At 32.6% G+C, this 23,184-nt stretch overlaps 1 protein-coding gene across 8 annotated transcripts in view; it reads right to left on the bottom strand.

Annotated features, from left to right (window-relative positions):
* Positions 1-23,184, bottom strand: part of XRCC4 (X-ray repair cross complementing 4) — a 278,985-nt gene that overhangs the window by 136,404 nt on the left and 119,397 nt on the right. For all 8 annotated transcript variants that reach the window (XM_059916712.1, XM_059916705.1, XM_059916710.1 and 5 more), the window contains exons 4-6: positions 15,594-15,760; positions 8,074-8,226; positions 6,912-7,018 (exon numbers count right to left, since the gene is read on the bottom strand). In XM_059916712.1, coding sequence (XP_059772695.1) covers positions 6,912-7,018; positions 8,074-8,226; positions 15,594-15,760 — 427 coding nt within the window. The remainder of the gene's footprint in view (positions 1-6,911; positions 7,019-8,073; positions 8,227-15,593; positions 15,761-23,184) is intronic.

The following is a 23,184-nucleotide window of genomic DNA, read 5'->3' as shown; positions in this document are numbered from 1 at the left end:
TGGGGATAAATGTATATGTATAGCTGATTCACTTTTTTATAAAGCAGAAACTAACACACCATTGTAAAGCAACTGTACTTCAACAAAGATGTTAAAAACAAAAACAAAAACAAAAACCAAAAAGAAAAAGAACTCCACAGACTCCCAATTCTTACCTGAATTTCAGTAATTTTTTTAAGCATAAATACTTCTAATATTGCTGTTTGCTTTTTGCTTATTTCCAGAGCAATGAAGTATATGTTTATTTCTTTTTTGGTAATTTTAGATATATAATTACTTTTGGAGGAGAGATTCTGCCAACCTTCTCATCACCCATAGCCGGAGATAAATATTCTTAACAGAATTTATTTTTGTCTCTCCAAGAACATACAAAAATGTAGAAATAGTTGCCTAGGAGGTTATATCAAAGTTATATTTTAATAGTGGGGTATAGAGAAGTTATCACAAATTTGCTAAATACCCTTGGTACATTTGAGAGTTCTCAGGTAAATAAAATACTAAGTCAAAATCTAAAGCAATTAATATACACAGGGAGTGAGGTAAGTCAGACAGAGAAAGACAAATACTGTATGATCTCAGTTATATGTGGAATCTAAAAAAGCCGAACTCATAAAAACAGAGTGGAATGATCGTTACTGGGGGCTGGGGGTGGCGAAATTGGGGAGTTGTTGTTTAAGGGTACAGACTTGCAACTAGTAGATCAATAAGTCCTGCAGATCTAATGCACAGCAGAGTGATTACAGTCAATAATACTGTATTATAAATTTCAAAGTTGCTAAGAGACTAGATCTTAATTGTTCTCACCACAAAAAAGAAATGATAAATATGTGATGTGATAGAGGTGTTAGCTAACTCTTCGGTGGTAATCACATTGCAATTATAAATGTACCAAATCAACGCATTGTACACCTTACACAATGTTATATGTCAATTATATCTCAATTTAAAAAAAATATACAGAGGGATGACCTCAGTAGAAATATGTACATTCTGGGATTTTCTCCACAAGCTTTACATCATAAAGCCTAGCTTGTTTAATCTGATGATATTGACTACCTCTATGGAAAATTTATGTATAAATAGGATCTCTCTTCTCTTTAGAAGAAAAAAATGTTCTCATTATTCTATTGCATCAGTGGCAGTCTCTTTAGTGCTAGCAAAGTCCCAAGGGTTTTTACAATACCTCAAAAAGAAATGTGCAAATGTGGGCAATCTATTGTTACAGAAGGCAAATACTTTCTCATTCTTTTCTCCTGTGTGGCCAACAGTAATGTACTTAACATTTCTAGGCCTCTGTTTCCTCATCTGAAAAATGATGGGCTTGTACTAGAAGATCTAGAACTATATTAGATCTAGATTTCTCAAAAAATATGCCATTGTTCCTCTGCAACGCTGCTTATATATAAGAGCCCATGATCGCTAGGAAATACACTCAAATTGCTTTTCCAGTTTTGTGATAGGTTCTACTAAATCAAGCTTTTTACTTAGAATTTATAAACAAATGTGTCTATAATAAACAAGCTGGATAATATTAAGGGCATAGTCTGTGATTCTAAAGCTGAATTCTGAGTAATCTCTTTGGCAGGACATGCTGTTATCCCCTCTGTGAGTAGACATTCAGTGTTCAAAGCAACGAGCTCTTTGATACTTGGAAATTTTGGATTCTGTTCTATTTTTAAAAGCTACTATATCAGTATTCATCAACTGTTTGACATGGCCATTCATTTACATTCAAAAAGGCTATTCTATAATTACCCTTCCTTTCAGGAAGCCTACCAACTAAGAGAAGCCTGAATTACTGATAGCAGTTATACAGGGACCTTCCTGTCGGTTAAGAAGGAGGACTAATTAAACTAATGTGCTAAATCTCGGGCTAATAATTATGCAGAAAATTGGTAAGAAAGCTTATTTTATCTGATTTTAGTGGTTGTGCACCTTTAATATGAAGCTAAGAAGGCTAAAATATTCTAGAATAAGTGTATTTCTTATTTGAACTTTTGGTAAGGCTGATTTAATTGTTCTCTAAATGTTATAAATTTGTCAATTTCTAATAGAAATAACTATAATTTTAAAATACTGGTTATTCATTAAAATAATTTTAAATAATATTAAAAATAATTAATGACACGTTAAAATAAGTCCTCTTGTGGTGGCTAAGTAGGAGCCAATTAACCATATGTTTTCAAAATGCTTCACATAACGATCCTATTTCTATAAAATAAACCCAATTTTTCCCTAAATATTCACAAGCATTTTGAATTCTGTTAAAACTAAGAAATGCTTTGTAATAATTGCCAAAATTCTTAGAACATTCATATACATTTAAAAATTGTTTTCACATAATTCTACTTTTATTGCAGTATCAAAATGGTTATGAAACAATATAAAAATCTGCATAACCCTAAGTTATTTCTTAGGTTAGATCAGCTATTGTTGGGGCAAATGAAAGGCCACTTGAATGCACTGCTGCTTAGTAGCCTTTTGTCACTAAAATGCTATACCAATTACACTTATATCTCTGTATATTTTGGTGAGGTTCTGTTATTCAGTGGACCTAGTTCAACTTGAAGTTTCTCCACAGCGATGGACCTCAGGTATTATTACCCTGAATTGTAACTAAAGAAACAGAAGATTTCCTGTAGAGAAGGTTGTTTAATAATATCTATAATAACCCAATACATTTCCACTGAATTAAAAAACAAAAACAACTTTGGAGGTAGGAGGAGTCCAGACTAACCAGGAAATCCTTAAAGCCACAAGGAGTTAATACCAACTAGATGAGAATGAAAGTGACCCATCCTCCTTTGTAATCCAGGAATTGAGCTATAAATAGGGAACACAGCAACTAGTTTATCTATCATAATCTTAATCTGAAACAAAGTGAATATCTATGAACTCTAGGGCTTTAGTATGCAGTCACAGTTTAGGAAATAAAGTCTGTAAAACAACTGCTACCTCTCTAGAAATTCTGGAAATTAAGACATACAGAAAGCAAATCTTACTAGAGAAAAACATAAAACGTAGTCGTGGGGTGGTATCGACTGTGATGTTCAAGTTTTAGAATACTTCAGAGATCTACTTTTAGCTAATAAACTGTTAGTGAATATTTTAAAGGTTTTTCTTAAACCTTTAAATATGGTGTTGTACATATGAACATGATGTCACTTATTGGATTGAACTACTTGTCATTAGTTATTTCCTCAACAATCCTAACGATGAGGGAAATTTAAAAACTTTGGAGGAAAAAAGTAATAAAACAGATTGCTTATTCATAAAAATGTTACCTATCAGTTTCCTACAAACTGCAATATCCCTTCCCTACTTCTGGGTATATGCATAAAAATTGTTTAGTGGTTCCACAATATTCATTCAAATCTTTTACTTGAGTGAATATTGTGGAACCACTAAATGATTCTGGGCTCACTAAGCCTCTTGATCATGCAGGAATGAGGTAATAATTTCAACAACTCATGAGGAAATCTGGTGATTTTAATAATTAATGATGAAAATATATTTACATAATAAAAATTACTATCAAGTTACAGATCTAGCCATTTAAAGAAATGGCTTTCTGAAAGATAAATGTATTAAATCCCATCGATTTGTTTTCCTCTAGTTTTTATTGTACAGAAAGCACACATGAACCTGCAGTATCTAAAATAAGTTCATGTATTTACTTGTACTCTAAGAAGCTATTGTCAAGACAGCAGAATAAAGAAGAAATTCTCACTGTTGTACCCCAAACACATAGTAGCAATATATAAAATACCAAAAGACTAAACTGTGATTAAAAAAAAAAAAAAATCGTCTTCCCTGGTGGCACAGTGGTTGAGAATCTGCCTGCCAATGCAGGGGACACGGGTTCGAGCCCTGGTCTGGGAAGATCCCACATGCCGCGGAGCGACTGGGCCCGTGAGCCACAACTACTGAGCCTGCGCGTCTGGAGCCTGTGCTCCACAACAAGAGAGGCCGCGATAGTGAGAGGCCCGCGCACCGCGATGAAGAGTGACCCCCACTTGCCGCAACCAGAGAAAACCCTCGCACAGAAACGAAGACCCAACACAGCCATAAATAAATAAATAAATAAAATTAAAAAAAAAAAAAATCTCATGGACTTGGAATATATTTTGCTGCCATAAAAGAATAGATTATGGAATCTGGTAAATTATGAGGTTGATTTTGTTGTTTAACATATATAATGTTTTTCCTCAGATCTATAGAATCTAGTGCTTAATGCAAAATTAAGCACTTTAGATCTAAGATTCACTTTTTTTTCCTTTAGCAAACCAGTTTCATGAACACTTCTTGCTGAAGCAGAGAGAAAAGAACAGCTAAAACTTCTAATAAAAGTGCTCTTAATTCTTGACATAGAAAACTTGTCAAAAGCAAGTTAGATGCAAAAAAAAAAATTAGAATCAGAGACCTATGGTCAAATATGTTGTGAACTAGATATGAGTTAAAGAAAAAATTCCATGTAAAATATAGAAAAAATACGCAATGACCTAAACATTTTTGAAGAGAAATTTTGCCAAATTTAAAAGAGTACAATTATAACGTAAAGCTTTGCTTAAAAGAGACGATACACAAAGGACCCCATTCTCATATACCCATGTTTAACCGTATACTTTCTCTTCAAAAATAATTTTCATCTACATCAAAGTTTCGTGAGATACTCTGAATAGGGAACAAAATCAAAGGCCATTGTGTTTAATAAAAATTCAGAAAGTTCAAATTGGAAAGAGTACAGATTCTCTGTCTTTGTGAGCTTTCAATTACATCTGATTATTTTAAGAAGATTTCATTTTACATGGGCCACAAATGTAAACCAAGCATAGCCTCCAAATGAAATTTTACTCTCATATGCAAAATGAGTCTGTGTGTGACTGACCCAATTCAAATCTAATTAGAATCAGATTAATCAATCAACTAATTTAAGCAACACCAGAACGTTTCCATGAATGCAATTAGACACTTTCCTGTGTCTTTGTTCATTTATTCTACCTTCTTTCCTCTCACTAGGGGAAGTGCCCATGCTCCTAGCTAAATGAATCCTGCCGTTTGTGCATCTGATACCATCTTCTCTACTTAGAGACAGTATTTTAGCAATTCTTACCGCTGTCTACTGCCTGGACATTTTTTTCTCTCTCTCCTTATGTACTCCCATCAGTAGGCAAACATGGCATTATTTCTCTCATCTAAGAGGAAAAAAAACCTCTTGAGCTCACTTCCCCCTCCAGCTCTTGACCTGGGTTTTTCCTTTTTTTTACAGTAAAACTTGTTAAAAGTGTTGCTGATATTTGCTATCTCTTCTCCAATTCTCTCTTCTCATTCCTTTTGAGCCTCCTGTTCTACTCCCCACCATTCCACTGAAAATGTTTTATTAAGAGCTGCAGTAACATTTGTATTGCTAAATACAGCAGTCAGTGCTCATCCTCATCTTCCTTGACCAATTTGCAGCATTCAACTCAGCTGATCACAGTCTCCTCCTTGAAACAGTTTGTTGACTTGGCTTTCAGGATACCACACCTACAATATTTGCTGCTCCCTCAGTCTTCTGCGTTGGTCTCCTCATCTTCCTGACCTCTGCGCACTCAAGTGTATTAGGGCTGAGTCCCTGGACCACTGCTCTTTTCGGTCTTCTCAAACTCCCTTGAGACCTCAGTCAGCTCTAAATACCATCTTATTTGTCAGCAGGAGCCCTCCCCCAAAGTCCAAATTTGTATATCCATCTCTCTACTCAGTATCTCAGAATTAATGTTTCCAAAACTGAGGTCCAGCCCTTCCCCTCGCAGTCTCCCCCACCTTACTAGGTCAACTGCATCTTTCAATAGTTCATTCCAAAAAGCTTACCATCACCGCTGTCTTTCTCTGATGACCCATACCCACTTCATCAGCAAATCCTGCTGCCTCTAAACGTTTCTAGAATCTGCCCTTTGTTTACCACCTTCACTGCTTTCACTCTGGTCTAAGGCCCTCTCATCCTTCACTCACTGTTGAACTAGCTTTCTGTCTGTTATATCTTCTGCACTTATCATCCTATATTCTCAACACAACAGATTAATCCTGTTAAAACTTAAGTCAGATCATGTCACTTGACTAGTTAAAATTCTGTAACAGTTTCCAGTATCACTCAAATTGAAAACTGAAATCCATACAATGGCCTAGAAGACCTTATACATGATCTGGCCTCTTTGACCTCATCTCCTAATACTCCCTATCTTCATCTTTCCACTTTATGCATACTGCTCTCCATGCTATTGCTTGAACACATCAGGCAAACTCCCACATCAGGGCGTTTGTACTTAACTGCTTTTTCTGCGTGGCACGCTCTTCCCACAGGTAGACTTATCACCTTTTCACCGAGGTCTTTTCTGGTGCCTTAGCTAAAATCACAACCCTCATCCCTATTCCCACCCTGACATTTTTTATCATCCTTCCCTGGTTTATTTTTCTCCTCAGCATTTATCACTCACATACTTTAATTTACTCATCTTGCTATTGTCTGTTTCCCTGGCTAGAATTTAAACTCCACGAAAGAGGAAATTTTTGTGTTTTGCTCTCTACTGCATAGAAGAGTTCCTGGTACATATTTGACGTGAAGACATATCTTGCTTATCGCTTATGCATCTTTGTTTAATAAGGAATAGTATACCTTGATGTATATGTGTGTGTGTATGTATATACATGTGCATGCTTGCTTGTTTTGTTGTTGCCAACGAGTTGCTGCATTTTATAATAAATATTAATTTTTAACATTAAATAGTTGTGGTTTTAGACTAAAAACCCTAAAGAATGTGTGTAGAAAAAATTCTTTTCATAATATTTTTCTTTAATGTTTATTATCATAATAAGTAATAAATAATAAGCCCAAGTGAGATGTTCAACAAAGGAAATAAATGTATTTACTTTACCTGGACTTAACACAGAGGGATTAGGTGGGATTTCACTTTCCTCATCAGTACTTTCATCATAGATTGCATCTCTGTCAGTAGTCATTTCAGAACATGTTGGAGTTTCCCTAGAAACAGAGAGAGGTAGACTTATAAATTATTGGTTCATTCCTGGCTAGGTATCAAATTCACCAGTAAGTAATTATAGAAAATATCCCTGGAAAAACATTATAATTAAACAAATATATATTGAAATATATATAATTAAGATGAAAGCACTTTAAAGACTATATGTTAACTCTCTTAAGAACAAGTTTCTCTTTTACCTTATATAAATGTGGTTTAGTGCTCACTATAATTAATTCTTGAGTCAGTTTATTATCATTTATTATTTATCTATCAAATCACAATACTATTCTTCTAAATTACCTTCTATGGGTCACAGAGTAATCAGTACTTTACTGATCTCAAAGCAGTTCTGCCTTTCATTTGGTCTCCCCAAAATTCTGAGATGGGTACCTTTATTCTTATTACGAAGATATCCAAGTAAGGCACAGAGAGTTTAAGGACTTGCCCAAAGATACTATCTATCAGTACCAGATCAACACTTGAACTAGGATCATCTGACATCAAACGTTATATTCTTTATATTATGCCATTAGTAGATTTGTGCTTCCTCTCAGATTCAGGGTAAGAGACCCAAATCTATATCAGCTAATGCCCAATATTATTATAATTGTCCAAGCCATACCAGTCATAAGTCACCTATGATTCTTCCTTAAAAATCAAGTACATATTCACATTTAGAGCCACTTGATTCTAAAATTAAGCATTGCTTAGACATCGAGATTACAAATGTGTGCCCAACTCTATGGTTCTGCAGAAGATGAAAGTTTTTAATTAATATATTTCTTAGTGATGCCTAAGAATTAAACTAATATTATTTAGGTATATCTCACGCCAGTTTTATGATTTAAGTCTAGGTGTGACAGTTGGGCAGACATGGGAGAGATCATGTTGAGAATTCTCCAGTCCACTGCATCTAACAACCAGAGCATCCAACCCCAGACTATCAAATGATCTCATATTACTAAAAAGTTGGCATCTAACTTTCATTAAGTTTGGGAAGAAATTCCACTAAAATGTCTGCATCTGCCATCCCAAAACAGAAAGATCAAAACACCTTTTATGTTCGATGTTCTTTTCCAGTTCTTGAACTTCATTTAACAATTTATGTAAGCTTCTGATCTTTGCTTTCTTCTCATTCAGCACCAGAATGAACCGTTTATAAAGATCAGTCTCCAAAGCGTCCTTAGCACTCACATATTTTTCAAATCTAAAATATAAAAAAACAAATAAATAAATCATGCAGGTTTTGTTTTAGCATTATTCAATCTAATACTGAAGACAATTTCAAGAAAATTTTTCAAGAAAAATACAATTAAAATCATTTTAACGTGTTTTCATTGATTTAAAGTTTTATATAGGTAAACAAATAACTAGAACTTATTGTTCATTAGCGTTTGTAGTTTACATACTGAGAAAAGGATAGAAATTGGAAACTGATAGCAAAAAAGCTTTTAAAACATCTAAATGCCTAAATGTAATAACTTATTCACATCTATGGTTTATTTCCAAAAGAACATATTTGTGGGAGAAATTTCAAACAAGTAACTATAGCCTATGTTTCTTGTACTTTGTTAATATTACTATAACAGCAACCATGATCTTGTTTTGTGATTAAGTAATTTACCTAATCTGTTCTCTCCAAATAGATTATGAACTGCTCCACAACAAGAACATGACATACCCAGTTGTATCTTATAACCCAGCAAACACACACACACATACACACATACACACACACATATTTTTATCCAACTTGAAATTTCCAAGGAGATTAATGAAACAGCAAATGTGAAACACTATACATTTTAAAATTTAGATATATAAGACAAAACATAAAATTCTCTATCATTTATAATTCTTCCTACAATGTTCAAATGAGCTAACAAGAGACTGTACTAATTTTAATCTCTCAGATATATATAAAATAAAGAAGGCAAACTAGCAGAGGTTGTATATACTTGATATGTGCATACACACACACCATGAATAAACCTCTATTTTAAAGATTCAAATATAAATTATTTCATGTAATATATTCTTTTAAAAGTAGTTTAGCTCTACCTGGTTTTCTCTTTACCATACTGTTAATTATACTTGTTGTTCTATACAGGTATTCCAGTATTTTCATTATATATATTATTTAAATATATATATTTTTCAGTGAAATAATTAGAAACAAAAATGTCAAAATTTGATATACATGCCCTTATACTTTCAAGAGACTACCTAGCTAGAAATGCAAAGAATTAGGACCTCTCATGGGATGAAAGGGAACATATGGCATTATATTTTCTGGGACCAATTACAGCAGTCTTATACCATAGTCATTGCCAAGGCTGTGAACTCCGTAAGCGCAGAGAGCATGTATGTTTTATTGGCTGCTTTATCCTCTGTGCCTAGCATAGTGTTTGGCATTCAACAGATGTTGAATAGCTATTTATCAGATAAATGAATGAAGTGAGAAAGTTAATATGGACATCTTATAAAGAAATGGAAAACCAGTGATTCTGAATATTATATTTTTCACTCCTTTAATAGCTATTCACTATTGTAACAGTAATATTTTTCATCTTCTTCAAGCTTCTAAAAAATTGTGATATTTAAGTGATGCACATAATGGTACAGCTAAAAGAGTTTAGGCATAGAAAGGAAGAAAATAAATGAAAGAGCATAGCGATGCTTAATACTTATATTTTGTAAAGAGGGAATCAATTACATTGTCTAAAAGGCTAATAGATTTTAAAATAAATAAATGTGACCAAAAGATGCATGAAAGTAAAATTAAAATGAAACCTGGGATGTGGTTCAGGGGAGAAAAACAAGACCAGGGGAAGTGATGAAAATTCCTCATCTTATAGCAGGGAGCAAACAAGTAAATCTTAAATTTCAGAACATTAAGAAGTAGAGTGAATAAGTATATGTAGCAAATCACCAAAAGAATGAAAATAGAAATTCTAAAAATTAATTACCTCCAAGGGTAGGCTAAGGATAGAGGATTTTTAATTTCATACTCATCTGTACTTGCTGAACATTTTATTCAGGCTTAACTTTAATTAAAAAAATTGTTTATCCACTTGCAAAAAAAACTGTGATAAATATTAATATAAATATTAATATATCATCAAGCAAAGCTCTCTGAGAAAGTACTCCAAAAGGTGTGGGAAAAAAATAGAGCCAAAGTTGAGGAGAAGCTGCCAATATTGACGGCTTATTTTAAGCTGGGACATGTTACTGCATTTATATTTCAGACGTAAAGTGTTTGTAAACATTATATTCTTATTTTCTTGTACTATTTTCCAATGTAACACAATAACAAATGTTTAAAAGGTAACTAGAACATACATCTGAGTGTACAATAATAAAATACTTTAAACATATACAAAGTAAAAATCAGTTATAAAAATTTACAATAAAAATCTTGTATAATAATTCAATATGTAAAACCATAATAGTAACCAATTAGTAACTTATCTGATTTAAAGGCATATTTAATTTCCATATAAATCACTTCAATAATTCTTGATTGAAAGATTATGTGTACTTACCAACTATCAAGCAAATTTCCAAACCTTTATTAAAATTAACATTTGGTATAACTCATGAATTAAAAATGAAAATAGATATCAAAATGAAATATCATATCTTTTTGTCTAAAGAATATTATTAATCTGAATAGATAGTGTCACGGCTACATTGTCAAAGGTAACAACATTTCTGTGATAGGAAAGCAAACTCAGTAGAATGAATGGCATTCTGTGAGTTAACCTTGCTTGGTTTTAGCAAAGGTTTAGGATTTTGTTACAACCAAACCTCTAATCATTAAACTGAATAACACTTCCTAGACAAAGCTGGGGAGTGGGAGTTGGCTAGGAAATAGTATTATTGTGAATAGTTTCAGGATATGAATTTACTCTTGATTATTAATTATTAACAAATTCAGAGAACTCTATCTTTCTATTTAATACTCAGTAACTAACAGGTACATACCATCCTCCCATCACATTTGTAATGCCATTTCTCCCTTACAGCATTATGATGTTACTATGCCTTCCATATTATTGATACTTGCCTCCTGCCAACCTCCACCTCAAGAACTGAACAGGTATTAGTAAGTGAGACATATGGGATTCATTGCTAAGTTTAGCAATACTAAAGGAGAACTTACATACAACCAGATCAGACCACAGCTAGTCCAAGGATCATCTCCAAAGCAAAGCTCAAACCTGATGAAACCATAAATAACATCAAACAGGAAAGGCCTAATGATGCTTTATCCTTTTAACAGTGACTGGGACAACAGAACAATAAAGTTTAATCAGCAGCCTAGGACTGAGGTATCTAGGAATTCAGGACCAAAGGACAGTACTTAAGAAAAAAAAAAAAAAACTAAAAGAGTAAAAACTAAATATGGAAAACACTGAATATTCAAAATAAAATATTTCTGGATGGGAAAACAAAGAATTTAAGAATAAATGTCAAAAAAACAACAAAGGGGCTTCCCTGGTGGCACAGTGGTTAAGAATCCGCCTGCCAATGCAGGGGACAAGTGTTCAAGACCTGGTCCGGGAAGTTCCCACATGCCACGGAGCAATGAAGCCCGTGTGCCACAACTACTGACCCTGTGCTCTAGAGCCCACGAGCCACAACTACGGAAGCCCGCGTGCCTAGAGCCTGTGCTCCGCAACAAGAAAAGCCAACACAATGAGAAGCCCACGCACCGCAACAAAGAGTAGCCCCCGCTTGCTGCAACTAGAGAAAGCACGCAGGCAGCAAGGAAGACCCAACGCAGCCAAAAATAAATAAATAAAGTAAATAAATTAATTAATTAATTAAAAAAAACAAAAATGAGAGCAGAAACAAGGTAATTTCATGGAGAAATAACATCCAAAATAAAAGAGTAAATGATAACCCAAAATAAAACAATATATATGTAAATGTGAACATGTGGTACTTAGAAACAGTGCAGTAATCCTTGTATTTACTGCTCTGATCAAATTTATATCCAGGTGAGGGTTGTGCAGCAAAAGAAAATCTACATAGAGTTCAGAGGACAAAGAATGCTAAAAAGAAATGGAAAAGCAAGCAGTGGTAAAGAGATTTAATAAGCCTTTAAGTACTGAAGAAGATGGTAAACAGCTGTTCCTCATCCTTTCTGATGACAGAACAAGAGGAAATGGCCTTCAGTACACCATGAAGGACTCAGATTACCAATAGATGGAAGGAAGAATTTTCTGCCTGTGACTGTTCTTAAACAATGTAATGGGCTACCAACGGGAGTTGAAGATATCTCTTGAGGTCTTTAAAAATTGGACTAAATTCATCTGGCTATAATGTGATCCTAGCTTGAAGGCAGAGAGATGAAGTAGAAGAGCTTTCAAGGTCTCTTCTATTCTAATGATTCCATGAGTGTCAACCCAATTCAAAATGCTGAAAACTGCCTTCAATTATAGGTTTAATAACTATAACTCAGAGTAAAGCTAGAGAGTTTCTAACTTGATGGCTGTGTGCAAACAAAAGACCTATTCAGTAACGTGGAACTTGAGAGTTGTTATTTGAAACTAAATAGGAAAAACCAGTGAAATAAATATAGCTAGTGAACTAAGGATTTACATACAATATTTCTAATGTCTTCTCCTTTATCTAAACTATACAGAATTAAATTAATCCAGTAATGTCACTTGTTTAAAATGGAGCTAAGACTGCAATTTTAAATAGCAAGTAAAAGAATAACAGCAAATATATATGTTAAAAGTCTACACGTTAAATCTCATTCTTTTTACTCTTACTGTAATTCCTCACTCCTTACTCAAACCTTATTTATTCTCCACTGCCATTCCAAATGGAAATAGCTTTAGATTTGGCTCTGATTATAATAATGATACATATTAAAATACAAAAATATATGCAAAAAATACTCCCAAGAAGTAAAGGAAAATTTAATCCACAATTCCAGACACACACTATTATCATTTAATTTTCTCCTTCTAGATACTCTCTAGCTAAAGACACATTTTACAAAAAAATGAGATACTCTTCATATTTTTGGAAATTCACATTTTGCCTCAACACATCATAAACATTTTCCATGGTATAAGCACACATGTGTATGATTGCTTTTTGCTCATATAATATCCTATTGTGTATTAAATATATTTCAGACCTATCTACCATAGCTTCTAAGGGAATTCTCAGCACCTATTATGTGCCCCACACCCCCACTCTCCCAGGCACACATAGTCTTGAACAATGATAAGGAAGAAATGATTGGATCACGAATGGACACTGATATAAGACTAATCAGAAGCAGCACAGGAAACTGAACTGTGACCAGGCCTACTGAGATGACCTCAACTCTACTATCTATGTGGTCAGTTACCTAACTCAGTATGTTTGTATCCTATTTCTAATCTCTCTAAAGACTCTTGATCAGTACTACTGCCTTATGGAAGCAGGAGCTGTAAATCCTTTGCTCATTTCCCAGTGTACTAAGGCTCTGGAGAGGGAACACTTCAGGAAATACTGCTTGGCCACGACCAAGGTGTATTTACAGCTCTTTAAAATGGCCACTTTCTCTGTGATACAAAAGAAAACCAAATTTGGAAAATAGATAAATCTACTAATCCAACATCTAGAATACAACCAAGAGCCTAGAATTCTCTGGAGTGGATTTTGTTTCCTCTGTTTGAAAGGCCACTCCAAGGGCACACATCTTCAATTCCTGAAGAAGATATGTGATCCAGTATTTACAAAATAAAAGAATAGCTGGAGCATAATAAGACTGTGATAAGCTACATGGCTATGCCTTTGATCAAATAGGTAACTTTTTGCCACAATAACACAAAAGAATTTTCTGAGTAATTCAGAAATAGCAAATCAAGCATCCTTGGGGCACATATTATATATACCCTCATATGCTGTTTTCCAGCACAAGGTATATTTGTCTCCACTGTCTCATCTTTGTTCCCTGCTGCTTTCCATCCTATGGCATTGGTGTTGAATACTGATGAGATAATACCTCTTTCAACCTCTGGCAGACATTTTAAAGCAATTTGCTCAAGTACCAAGTACCCAGTCTGCATTTTTGTGGGCAATTTGTGAATCAAATTTCCAATCATCCTGAGGGTATTTTGAGTTTTTAATATAATGGCTTATCACGACCAGAGTACGTCTCCTTTCATTTGATTCATTTTGTATATAAAATAGAAAAACACACCCAAACTACTGATATGAGCCCCAAACATGCTTTCTAGAACAAATATTTGATATTAATTCATAGGAACATGAATTTTAAAGAGAAAGTTAAAGAGAAACACTAAATTATTTTTCTGTATGGTTTCCTAACATTTATATAATTTTGATTTGGTCTAATTAGTTTATATAATTGGAGATAAAAAATTAATTCAGAACTAAAAGAAAACAAGATACTTTATTAATATAATAAATGAGAGCCAAATAGAACCAAGTTTTAAGTGATAGTTGTTAAGTTGATGCCTTGCATTAATTAATAAATATAAGTAAATGTATAGAAACAATTTCCTCTAGTCAACCTCATTTTCACATACATACATTGATGATGATAAAACCCTTCACGTTTTTCATGCACTCCCCCATATACTTACTAATGTCCATAAAGAACAATCTTAGTGAGTGCCCTAAAAAGACCCTAAATTGGATAAATGTTCTTATGCTTTAGAGCAACTGGTTTGAATGAAAGATAAAAAATCTACTTTATATACTGGATGTAATAATAATAATTATTATTTTATATATTCTACATAATTATTTCAAATGTTGCAATGTATATATATACAAATGCATGCATATTATATTTATGTATCTTTATAGAGATACAAATATTCACAACATATATTTTATTTCCTTCAAACATCTTTTACACAATAGAGTAATACAGGCTACACCCTGGACCAGCCTAGATTATGATATAGTTGAGAAAAATGTATAATTGAGAAGATACGTCACTTTCTTCTTCATCGTTTAAAAGATAAGGAGCAAAATCAGGAAAATAAAATCTTTCAAATGTCTTATCCAGTAGTAACAATTACGTCTTTTTAAAATGTTGATAGTATGAATTTTCAATCAATCAGCAAAAATAAGTCTTTATTAGGAACCAAAACACAAACTTCACTTGAAATAGATGCCATTCATAAAAAGATTCCGAATAAAGAATCAACTATGCTTATTTATATTTCATGCCTTTTTTATTCATTATTAATCTTATAATTTGAAGTCAATTAATCCTTATAAATATCAACTTCCTAAACTTTGATTAATATTAATGGGTTCTGATTCTCATTGTCCAATTACTCCTTATTGTTATTAGTTTGCCAGTGCTACCAAATATTAAGGACCTAAAAGTGTTAATGTACTCATAAAATGTACAATAATGACCAATAATTTAGTTTAATCACATTAAGTAAAGGTATAATTAATGATAGATTTCATTTTAAATATATGCTAGTCTACATATATTATAAATGTATAAATCATTAACTTATAGCTACAATGATATAAAGAGCTTAGTGTTTTTATGATACAAGCACATTATGCACACACCGTCCTTGGACATCATTCCAGTTTCTCAGAAGCCTTTCATTTTCTTTCTGCAGGTGCTCATTTTTGGCTTGGTTTTCTGCAATGGTGTCCAGGCAATGACAAATAAGTTCTCTAATGACCTCAGCTGGGTTTGCAACTTTCTCTAGGTTGAAGGAACCAAGTCTGAACTAGAATGAAAAGAAAACATGATTAGCTTTGGGGGAGAATATCAAGATTGAGTGTCCCAGTTTTAAATACACGTATTTTCTTCTGAGGGGAAAAAAGTGTAAGATTTAAATATAGCGCATTTACCAGATATAAATACAATGAACAAAACTACTGGGCAACTTCCTACTTTCTTACTAAAGCTTATCATATAAATCAACATATAACCTAAGAATAATTCTTTTTAAGTGGTAAGTCTTTCTCCCACCTCCTAGCAGAAAACAAAACAACATAAATACCATATAAGCATACTACCATCTGTTTGCTACTACCTAATTTAAGTCACTATCCTCAGAATAAGGAAAGAAATTATACATGAAGACTTTTTTTTTTTTTGGCCATGTGGCATGCATGCAGGATCTTAGTTCCCTGACCAGGGATCAAACCCGTGCCCCCTGCAGTGGAAGCGCAGAGTCTTAACCACTGGACCACCAGGGAAGTCCCTACATGAAGATTCTTAACTCTAGTTTCTGTTAGTACTGATGTTAAAATCAAATAACTGACACAAGCTACTTGTGAAGAAAGAGAAAAATTTTTGTAATATCTAAGAAAAATATAGGGTTTTAAAAAACAGATAAACCTGGTAACAGTCATTACTCCTTTATCAAAAACCAATAATTTATTACTATATATTATAAATAATAATGTCACATGTCAAACTTGAGTACTTTTGCATAAAGGTAAGACTTATAAAAATATCTTAATTCCTCTATTAGAGGGCACTACAAAATAAAACAGTGTAATACAATTTTATTATAGTTAAGGAATTCTGAAATGAACACAGGCTTTCCTCATTTGGTAGATAAAGTACTGAAACACAATGATTTACTAATAACTATAATATCCTTACTATTAAAATTAGAATTATTATAACTAAAATAAGCTTTAAAATGACAATTATAATTATATAGCCACCATACCTTATAATTGAAGTATAACTCAAGCATAGCACAAATACAAACTCATCTAATCATCACCAAAATGGAACTATTATTATATCCATTTTATAGATTAGTAAAGTGAGGTTCAGAGTAGTTATCTAATATATTGAAGGAATAAAATCAAGATCCTACTATACTATCCTGTTACACTGTTTCCTGACATAAATGAGTATGCTAAACAAACAACAAGTAAGAGGAAGAATTAGGTTCAGAACCTACACATAATTCTGAAGAGAGATTTTAAAGGCATTAAGTAGGTGGCAAAATTGAGAGTACAAAAGGGTGTTTTTGGTTTTGTGTTGTTGTTTGTCTCCTGGATCAGTAATTTCTATTATGGCATACACTAATAGGAATATTTCTAAAGTGTCTTGCTTGTAAAGGAGTATTTCTATACATATGTTATATACAGATTGAGAAATATTTAACACTGATTGATAATTCTGAGAGAAATCATTGTTAGTCAGTTTACAAATAAAACTAAAAGTCACTACAGTAAAAATCCAATGTTTGCAATCTGAGTGGCAATTTATAAAACATTTCAGTTAATTCCTATAATTTAGAATCATTTAGTTGTTTAACCCCACAGAGTAAACTTTTCTGGATGAATTATGTTTACCAATTTAAATTTTCAGATTGAAAACACAGGTAGATGTTTTACTTAATATTTTAGAAACCCTGTGAAAAGACTTAAACACTGACAATTCCTAGGTGTTGAAAAACATGTATATATACTTGCTTAAAATGTAAAGGAAAACAAAGGATATTTATATTCTTGTATTACAGGCACATTTTAGAGGACTGAATAGTACTGGTTTAGTCACAAAGAAATTGCGTATGTATTTGTGTGTGCATTTTTTTTTGAAATCCGAGGAGGTCACAATGTCTTCTTAATCCTTTAATTTGTTTTATCTCACCTCTTTCTCTTCTTAACAAAAGAATGGGAACCAGATTAAGAAAAATTGTCCTTTATTTCAATATTTTAATGAGTATATCCAGTTGTGCAGATAGATATATAAAATCTAAATTAGAGCTTAATTCTAATTTTAATAGTAAAATTATTATTTCAAAATAGTGTAATTATTATTATTAAGCCTTTACCCAAAAAAGACTTGGAAAAATTCTAAGAATTTTGAAATTATTTCAGACTATTTGTCACATCTGATTTATTTCTCTTATACTAAGAATCAAATGGCCAAAAACATTTGCATATAAGTGCATATAATGAGTCCATTTAACAAGTATATAAGTTTAAATAGGGAAGTTTTATCTATGTAAAGAATATATAAATTGAAAGTAAATTTGAGCACTAACCTTTTAAAACTTCTCTTATGCAAACAAACATACAAAAAATAAAGATTAGCTGTAGAATATTACTTTTTGAGTCGATACAGAACAGAAGAAAAATTAAGCTTATTTTATTTTTAGACAATAGGTTACATTATCAGTAAAACATAAACCCACACCATGATTTTGTATTCTCGCATTATCACAATTGTCAGGAAGCTTTGACTAAGATGGACATTTTTAGAAAGGAAAGAGTTTTTCATCACTTGGAAGTTTCAACAACGTCAAATGGATAATGATCCATTATCCATTTCAAAGCGTGATATTCAGGATCACACGGTGATCCTGAATACAGTCATCAGTAAAATACAAATGCACAGATAAACACAAGTCTATCCCCCTAACCTTCTATTTTAGATGGCAAAAGAAAAAGGGAACAATTTTAAATCACTAATAACAAGAAACTTCTTTCAAAATATCATTCAAATCCTTATATCCAAAATACCAAAAGAGAATTCTTAAATTTCTTCTCGGCTATTCAGTATAGAATAAACTTAAAATGTCATTTCTTCTTAAGAGTAGGCAAGTATTTTACAGTTTCTTTTTTTTCTAATTATATTCACTAGTTTTGGGTTCTTTAACAGGCGTGAACATCTGTTATTCCAAACAATAAAAATAATCAAGAAGTATTTAAAACTCAATCCAAGAAAAATATTTTACTTGAAATATTCTGCTTATTTTGTAGAAAAGTTCTGGAATGTATGAGAGAGTGAGTCTGCTGGACCATCCTGTCTGTATACACATGGTTCAGAGCCAAGGCAGGAAGCACCCTTCCACTCTCACTACCTCTGTTCCAGCCTGTCTACCTCATAGATGCAAGGGACCCCACGCCCATGTGAACTGGACTTACAGAAGGGCCTCAAATCAGGCCTAATGAATTGAGAAGCATAAAATATTTCTATGCTCTAACTCTATATTCAGCCCATCTTTATACCATCCCTCAAATGAAGTGGCAACTTTAGAAAAGTATTTTTTTTAAAACTAGCAAATTCCAACAAAAGTTACACTGTATGTTTTTGTCAATTTAAAAATCTTTTACTTTAGTTTTTTGTTGGACATGTAAGGCTATTAACACAGATGTTCTTTATTAGTTCTGTAATTTCAAAATAATCTGCAATATGAAATCAGGACTTCAAATGGTACACCAGAGTCAGAAACCACAAATTAAAGACATTTTGAAAGTATATCTCTTCTTTAGAGGCATGGGCAAAAATAAATTTCTTTTTGTAGTTAGTTCTCAAGAACTTATGGAGAATTCAGTGTACACAGACCTATACTAAGCATCTCATTCAGTCTATAATCTAAGATTTTAAGCTATGTTTTTATTTTTCCATGTAAAAAAAACTTGAAAACAATTAACTTCTTAAATACTGGTAATCATAGTAGGCTGCACTAGTTGACTCTAAACTGTCATTATTTTAGCTAGCAAAACAGATAGCATCTTTGATCTGATCTGCATTAAAAATTCTCAGTTTCAGAAAACGTATCCATTTTCTTTAGCCAGGCTTTTATTCTGGATATCTGTCTATCTGTCAATTCTTTAAATCCAAGATTAAATGCCACACCCCCTTACCCATCACTTCAAAGTCCAGATCAAATTCTCTTTAACTACTTTAGCCTACATTGGCTTCTCTGTTCTTGATACTTCAGAGTTTGTCTCACACAATTTTTCACTCAGTTTCATCCTCCCTATATTTTTCTCTTGTTGTTTCAGAAATGCAGTCTTTTCCTTTAAATTTCTAGCTCTTTGAGATCAGAGACCCTATCTTATGTCTTCCTTAGCCTCCACAGTGTCTTATACAGTTCTAGACATATATTAAGTGCTCAATAAAGACTTGAATTTTTTTAAATTGCAATGATCCTTATTAATAAGAAAATACAATTATAATGTGGCAGGTAAAGGAAATAATTGGGACAGTGATCCTCTGAATACAAATTAAGAAATATTTTAATCTGTTTAAGGATGTAACAGTTTTATTTTATTGAATAGTATAATTTCAACAAAAAGGGCATGGTTAAAATATTGCGTAAATGCTCTCGATACTGTGATAATACATAAGTTTAATAAAACCTAAAAAGATACATTTTTTTTTAAAGAGTGTATAGATATAAAGTTATATGTGTACTCAGTTATCAGGCTCTTTGGAGTGGCCAAACAGATAAAAGAGAATATATAGTATTGGTAAAATATACTAAATAAACACTAATTCCAGGGGAATTGTTTATGGTCATTCCAAATGTTTCTGGGGATAGGAGGATTATCAAGGTGTGAGTTGATACTCTGCTTAGAATATATCAACTAAAGACGCTGAATTTTGATACGTTATCAAAGTAGTCTAAATAACCTTACAAAATTAATCTTTGTTACTGTCCTGGGAACCAAGATGTAAAGCTAAAGGAAAAGGAGGAATAAAGATATCTTGATGTGATTCCTAGGCAATAATGGTCAGATAGGAACTCCTTTTTTTTCAGTATGTGTTTTTAAATTTATTAGTATCAAAAAAAAAGTTTAGCTGTGTCTAGATATGTGTACACTAAAAAAGTAAAGCCTATTCATTATAGTTCGTAATACAGGATATTTTGTCTATTGTAGACAAATACATAGTTGTAAATATACCATTGTTGTAATACATAGCTGTAAAATTCTAGCAATAAAGGAAATCAATCAAGTTATGTAGTAAAAAAGAAACTAAACTGTATTACTTTGGGCTAGTTATGTTAATCATCAACTGTAAGTATTCTGAATCAACTATTTTTTACTAAGATCTTAGTATCATGAACTCTTTGGTTTTGTGACCTGCTGAAATGTTATTTTAGATTTAAATAAAAAATATTACAAATGAATCTTCTAAAACAGTGACATACCTAGGTTGACAACTGGTCACATTTAACTTCCAAGGTAGCTAGAACTGAGAAAAGAATACTGATAAGGACTTTCTAAACAGATAAGAGAGCTTTATTGTGAGACTATTAATCTCACCTTTCCAACTATTTTCTTGACCAAATTTCTTAAAGCTTATTTAAAAATGTTTAAATATCTCAAGATGATTATATGATCAAACAAGGCTCTGCATATGCAGAGTTGTAGATCTGTAGATCCTATAGGTTCTTACAATCAAAATGCAATCATCTAAAAGTGAAAATACACTGAGCTCTAATTATAGGGCTACAAATTATTAGATTTTAAGGCCATGCTATATGCTTTAATATATTAAGTACCATCTAAGAATTATTTGGTATTCATAATTGCAAAATTCATTGGTGGGAGTCAAAGAATCCTTGAGAATGAAAAGCCCAAAGGTCCATGTGATAAGACTATCTCAGAAGTTACTTTTACTTTGAATGACTGTAAATGTTTATTCCATTATGTCTTGAAATAGAGATGATGAGCCTTTTGGTTCATGGAAAATATAGTAAAAACTAGAAGACTTATCTGGTCTAATTAGGAGTTATAATTAACAATGAAAATTTTTAATATACATGAATCTAGAATCAACTAAAAGGCTTTTCCCATAGTTAACTGGATTGGGGGTAGTGGGGTAGGTAGAAGGCAGGGGTTGCCTATTATTTGCCTGTTACTTTAATTTTGATATTAGGTTCTGATAAAGAAATATTGCCTTGGATTTCCTGACACTCTACTAGATCTCATAATACTCATCTAATCATATCTTCATAGTATGCTTCTCTGTCTTCCACTTAGAGCCTAAACGGTAATATTTCTTGGAATGTCCCTTGACCTACTTCTCTTTTTTCTCTATAGAGTTTTAGGGTTATCCACAATCACAGCTTCCATTATTACAGATAAGCTGAAAACTGCCAAACATGTATCTACAGGTGGTACCTCTCCTAAAGTCCAGACTTCTATAAACATTTAACTCATTTTTGGAGTGATGTCACCAGTATGTCCTATACAGACCTGAAACTTCATATGCTAAGACAGAATTCATTGTCCATCCCTCTCACTACTAAACTAACTCCTCCCTGTACTTTCCATTAGACATTGATTCAGTTACACTTGGGTAGTCTAGTGGGTGAGCATGGACAATTATCATAGCATTACAATATTAACTTTTTTTTCTCATACTAGTCTGAAAGCTGCAAAGGGATAGGGGCTACATCTTACTCAAATTAGTATCCCCATTCTTACATGGTTAAACATAGAATGTATTCATTCATTCATTCATTCATTTATCAGACTTTCTGAGTATGTACTATATGTTAAGTATTGGAGATACTGTTGTGAACAAGAAAAACAATGTGTCCACTCTCTTGGACCTGATATCTTAGTAGAGGAAGTTGATGATGCCAAATGATCAAATAATAATTTCACACAGTTGTAGATTCAATGAAGAAAATAAAATGAGTCATAAGATAGCTACTAGAGGGCAGAGTATGCTTAGATATAGTGGTCAGGGAACAAGTCCTTGCAAAAACTGAGGTAGAGAACAGAGATGAGATGGGAAAGGCAGACAGGAGAGTAGATCATATAGGATTTTGTAGGCCACAGTAAAAAGTTCAGAACTTATTCTAACAAAAAGCCATCAGATGATTACAGGCAGGAAAACAAGTGCTTACAGAGTACTAAGCATTTCCTCTAAGATTGCCCCCAATTATCCTAACCTCCTGGTACTCAGGCCCCATGTAATCCCCTCTCCCTGAGAGTGGGCAGGTCTCTGACTTGCTTCTAACCAAGAGAATATGGCAAAAGTGACACATATCAGAATTTCAGATAAACTAAAAACAAACAAAGAAGCACAAAAAATATACTAGGAATTTGGTTTGGAATTACACTCATTTTCAAGTTATTTTATAAGGAATTAACTTATTTCCAACATGAATTACAGTGTAATTTCTCCATTCAGGACCACTGCATTTCTTTATCTAATCAAGAGTTATTTTTATATCCTTTGGTTAAGTTTCTCATTGTTAATTTTTTGTTTGTTTCTGTTTTCATTTTAAAAAATTTTTCATTGAAGTATAGTTGATTTACAATGTCATATTAGTTTCAGATGTATAACATAGTGATTTGATATTTTTACAGATTATACTCCACTTAAAGTTATTATAAAATATTGACTGTACTCCCTGTGCTGTACATTATA

This window comes from Balaenoptera ricei, chromosome 3 (genome assembly GCF_028023285.1).
Source record: "Balaenoptera ricei isolate mBalRic1 chromosome 3, mBalRic1.hap2, whole genome shotgun sequence".
Taxonomy (NCBI): Eukaryota; Metazoa; Chordata; class Mammalia; order Artiodactyla; family Balaenopteridae; genus Balaenoptera; species Balaenoptera ricei.
Note: the sequence above shows the minus strand (reverse complement) of the source record. Positions and strands in the feature narration are given on the sequence as shown.